Source organism: Gossypium raimondii, chromosome 9 (genome assembly GCF_025698545.1).
Source record: "Gossypium raimondii isolate GPD5lz chromosome 9, ASM2569854v1, whole genome shotgun sequence".
Taxonomy (NCBI): Eukaryota; Viridiplantae; Streptophyta; class Magnoliopsida; order Malvales; family Malvaceae; genus Gossypium; species Gossypium raimondii.
In genome coordinates, this window is record NC_068573.1 from 11,320,812 (window position 1) to 11,325,952 (window position 5,141).

Genomic DNA, 5,141 nt, shown 5'->3' on the forward strand with positions numbered 1-5,141 from the left:
AACCTAAGACAAACAAAAGTGACAAATCATTTAATGTTGACAAATATGCTTATTTAATTTAAACCAACACAAACACTTGCATAATTTTCTAATTATAAGCTTTCCAGTTTTTCCCTTTTTTTTTCTCTAGGTGCATGAAATTTCAAAGAGAAAAATGGGCACCTCCATTGCTTCTCTAAATTCATCTTAAAATTGGGAAAAGTTGAGCAAAGACACATGAAAATCAACTAAATCTATTTAATTAACAACACACACATTTATGTCAGCAAAACTATATCAGAAAAAAAAAAATTGGTCACCTCTTAAACAAGTTGGACCCAGTTGAACATATTTGTATGTCTTTACTATAGTTTCTCAATTATCATTTTAACCATTCATATGTTAAACCTTTGAGGAACGTTGTCGAAGTCATCAAAGTCGAACCTCTGTCGCTCTCTCCCGGCCTGAACACCAGATGCAATTAGCTAATAGACGATCATCGGTTCATAAACAATAGTATTTAAGTAACAACTAAACTTGCTTTGATGTGAAATAGCAGATTCACCTTAAGTAGATACAATGGATCACATGACATTAGTTCATCCACACCATTCAGCTTCTTAGACAGGGTCATCAACCTGTAATGAAACATTTATTCACAAAAATAATTCCATACAAGTATAAACATTATAAAATTATGGTGATCATCCTCGCATTATATTCAACTTCAACATTTAGTTCCTATATTTGATGTTTAAAGATTTGGTTACTCGACATACGTGGAAATTCTTTTTTAAAAACCCGAAAGCTCGAAATCCGAAATTCTATGTCATTTAAAAGATGAAATTATGGTTATTAAAATAGTTAGCTTTCACTAATTTATCTTTTCTTAAAAAGTTTGACATTTTGAAATTATAGCTCAAATTATGATTTTTGTCCATGTACTATACTATTCAGTCCCTATACTTTTAATTTGGCATCATTTGATCCTACTATTAATAATTTTATGCCTTTGTCTAAGTCACTAAAATTTCATGTCTTATGGCTATAAAACTAGTTATTTTCCTCTAATTTGTCTTTAAAAATATTCCAACTCAACCTCATGATTTGGACTTTTTTTTATTATAATTCCACATCAATTAACAGAGTTTTCTAACAGTATTAGTGATTTGGACCAAGGCATAACATTAATAATAGTAGGAGGATCATATTATGTCAAATTAAAGTACAAAACTAGATCCTCGAGTTGAGCATAGTACAAGGATGGAAACCATAATTTGACCAAAAACTAATTATTCAAACAAAACATGAAATCAGTGTCTATTCTATAGAGTGCACCTTTGGATTGATGAGTCAATATGCTCAATCATTTCGCAGGTCTTATATTGTTCGGGATCTTCTAGGAATCGAACCATCCCATCCTTTTGGTTTATCGTTGCATATATCTCACCATCTTTAATCTAAAATTTGACACAAAAAACGTCAACAATGTAACTTTGTAATATATGAAATTGCAGACATTAATTAACCAAAACTGACAAATCCAGAATTACCATTTGAAGAACATGCATTTCCGCTTCCTTAGGGCTATTCAGTTGCACTCTATTAGCAATATCTTGAAGTGAGAGAGTTAAATATGTCTGTGTCAACCTCTGGATATTTCGTTTATACATAGATGATACAGCTTGCTTCACCAAGCCTAGATTGTTGTCCTGGTAAAAGTGTAAAGCCTCTTTCAAATGGTCAAACGAATAAAGGAGCAATAGCGAGTTTAAATTCAGATATAGCACTTACGCTTTCGAATTTATCCTTGTTTGCCTCTACATATGTCTCTATGTCTGCAATTTTGCCGTTGCTATAACTATTTGCCAGTTCGATATATGGCTACTCAAGGAATAAAAGTAAGAAGTTAATTAGTAAACCGAAGAGAACTAGTGAAGTAAACCATTCATTCTTTTTATGAAGGTATAAAGATACAATTTTTGAAGGTCCTAATTGGTCCAGAGCTTAAAAGCGTTCTAATTGAAACCGAAAGTATCAATATTGTATCAACCAGGCCCTTCCATCAATCTAGCCGTCAATTTGAATATAAAATGCAAGCTCAGATCTGACATGGAGGCCAATTTAAACACGTGGAGCAATCAAGCCAGTTTAAACTTTTGAAGGTTTGAAATTTTAGGGATTTCACACCAGATTGGCCTTCACATTAAAATCTGAGCTAGCATTTAATGCCCAAGCTGACAGAAGGACTCAATTGATATGATACTAAGACTTTAAATACTTGATTATGATGTTTTGAAGTTTGGGACCAATTTGATATGTGGGTCATAATTTGGGAACTTTTGATGCAGTTAACTCTTCCTTTTTTAGGTCATTATAATCAATCTCGGAACTTATACGTACCTGACATAAGTTCTTCAAATTTCTCTGCGCAACTGAAGAAGCATACTTAGGGAGATTGGTAGGGGACTGTAACCAAAAGAATGTAAGACCATGGGAAAGATCACCGCTCGGAGATGAAGAAGAGAAAAGACGAACAACAGCTTAATACATAATACAATTTGAGAACCAATCTTATCATCCGTTCTTTTTTTCGTTCTTTTAAAGGATTTGTCTGTACATCCTTAATACATAATACAACGTGATGAATGCTGATTGGTGAACCTACCTGTCCATGGTGAATAAGGGAGACCAATATGTACTTTTTAAAAGCCTCGACAGCTATAGCATTAACGGTAGACATTGGAGCAGTCACAACCTAGAAAATTACCATACACAAATAAAATTAGACTAATTGGAAGTTAAGACTCTCGGAATTTTCGTACCTGACCAATAATTTACAACAGAGGTGTAAAGAAGTAACGTACATTGTGTAGAAGCTCCAATGCTTTCCGGAACCACTTTTTTCCAATGCTTATCATTCCCCTATTGTAATGTCAAATGGGAAACCCAAATAAGTTATTCCCCCTCAATGATGCTAAACAGTGTAACAGTAAAAATCGAACAGTTTGAGAAGCAACCAACCCGTAATAGCAAAAAAGGAAAAGGTCTCTTGGTTGATCAACCTCGAAAACATCTTCTTCCAGAATGGAAAGACCAGCTTTATAGCACCTTGACAGCAAACAAAGCAAGAGAAACTCCGGGTGTAAAGCAGTCAAATGTTCGGAAGATGACTGAAGCTTTCGAATAGCGGTCAGCATTGGAGCCACCCCACGCAAGGGCTCCTCGAGCAAAAGAACTTGGTCTTTGAACCTCTTACACACGGTTATAACTGCCAAATCACATTCAAATCAACATCGACGATATCAACAACTTAAAAACAGAAACTTTGCAAATCTCAAGAACAATTTTGATACGAAGAAAGAGTCATACACTTATCAGGCGCCAATCGAATTTGCTCAGCAATGCATGAAGTGATAAATCTGGCAATCATTAACACATATGAACCAGCTTGCTCTTTTGTAACTGGACCAGCAGTGCATGCCTCCCTGTTGAAATCATTAAACATATTAAAAACTCTTACATGCATAAATAAGATTAAAAGTTAAGAGAAACTAACTACAACAGCAATTGAACACCTAAAAAACCCTCAAGATTCAATTTTCTTCCTACTTTCTATTCTGTTCAGCAACCAAACATCAAATTCTAAACCAGACTAATAAAACTCATTTCCTTCTAACAAATTTTTTTAATAAGAAACCCAGATTTTACATGTATAAATAAGATTAAAAGTTAAAGAGAAACCAATTATACCAGTATCTGAACATTTAAAAAAAAAAAAACCCAAGATTCAATTTTCTTCTAATTTCTACTATGTTCTCAATAAACAAACATCAAAATTCTAAACAATATCCATATCACCCCCTCCCCCAAAAAAATTATAAAATTCTACGAAGAAAAGTGGATTTTTTAAAGACTCGAATTGAAAAAAGAACTCACAGGAAATAGAGGTAACCCAGAGAGTGCTTGGAAGGGTCGAGTTGGTCGAGAAAAGGCAACAACCGAGTGGACTCGGCATGGAGCGAGTCATCAGCTTGTTTAAGCAAATTTTGCAGCGATAAAACATCGGAGGCAGTGGTTGATAGTCCCTGGATTTGATTCACTAAACCTTCCACTGAGTTCATCCCTTTGCAGCAGTGTTTTGTGATCCTATCGACTCAGTTACCTGACAAAAAACACAAATGTTCGATTTCCAGTTACTACAAGTCTCTGATTCACCAGAGCTTTGTCATTAAAGCTTTCCTTTATTTGAGGTAAATTCGCCGATAGGTCCCTGTCCTCTAGTATTCTCAGCAAATTAACCTCTCTGTTAAAAATGAACGATTAGTTTTTTTTATAAATTTAGTTGTAAAGCAAATAGGTAATTCTTTTGGGTAAACTATTAAAATAATCACTTTTGCTTGCTTCAAATTATTTTTTAGTTACTTATAATCCATCGTTTTTCCTTAACTGGCCATGTAAGGGTATTACTTACAACTTTTGGTAAATCTTGTGTTATTTCATCTTTATTCATCAAATTAGTATTCAAGATTTTCATAATTTGATCTTACCAGACATTTTAGTTTGTTGCCTAGCTGAGTTTTTTAGTCACTTTTAGTATTTTATTACTATTCAAGATTAAGTTTTGATTTAATTTAAAAATTTGGTTGTGTGTAGTTATTAATTTCACTCTAAATTTTCTTTAGCCGCAAAACATGGGGATCTAATAAAAAAAGAATGGGTATACATTTCAGCACCCCAAAACTGAAAAATTCTCTGAAGATGGCAAGAATGATTTTAACCTAAAACCTTTAGCCACAATACTATCAAAACATAAAATTTTGTGAGGGATAAATTATATTTGATCATAATTTAAAAAAATAAAATAAAATGTAAATAACTTAACCAATTTCCTAATACGAACCAAAATTGGTACATCTCATGTTTTTTTTTTTTGTATATCCTCGTATCTTTTTAGTAGCCCTCATGTTTTTTAGTAACCTGTTACATTTTTTTTTGTATTTCTTCATATTTGATAGTAATCCCTCACAATTTTTGGCATTTGCTTTTTTTTTTTTATAACCCTCATGTTTTTTGGTACACTCTCAAATTTGTAGGTATCTTCTGGCTGATTTACCAATAAAAGCTTAATTTTTTTATAAATTTACCGAAATGGGCCTAAT

At 33.1% G+C, this 5,141-nt stretch overlaps 1 protein-coding gene across 2 annotated transcripts; it reads right to left on the minus strand.

Moving 5' to 3' along the window:
- Positions 1 to 140: 140 nt before the first annotated feature.
- On the minus strand, positions 141 to 4,204 carry LOC105798428 (COP9 signalosome complex subunit 3). Of its 2 annotated transcripts, none has more exons than XM_052621484.1 (11): positions 3,919 to 4,204; positions 3,352 to 3,467; positions 3,004 to 3,250; positions 2,847 to 2,904; positions 2,648 to 2,737; positions 2,383 to 2,406; positions 1,774 to 1,863; positions 1,533 to 1,691; positions 1,318 to 1,439; positions 545 to 617; positions 141 to 443 (listed from the first exon to the last, which is right to left on the minus strand). In XM_052621484.1, exons 1-11 carry the CDS (start codon positions 4,101 to 4,103, stop codon positions 375 to 377), a joined length of 1,233 nt encoding a protein of 410 aa, XP_052477444.1. In that variant the 5' UTR covers positions 4,104 to 4,204; the 3' UTR covers positions 141 to 374. The 2 variants fall into 2 exon arrangements, with proteins under 2 accessions (XP_052477444.1, XP_012483939.1); XM_012628485.2 differs by having other exon boundaries at positions 2,383 to 2,448.
- Between the last annotated feature and the right edge of the window lie 937 nt (positions 4,205 to 5,141).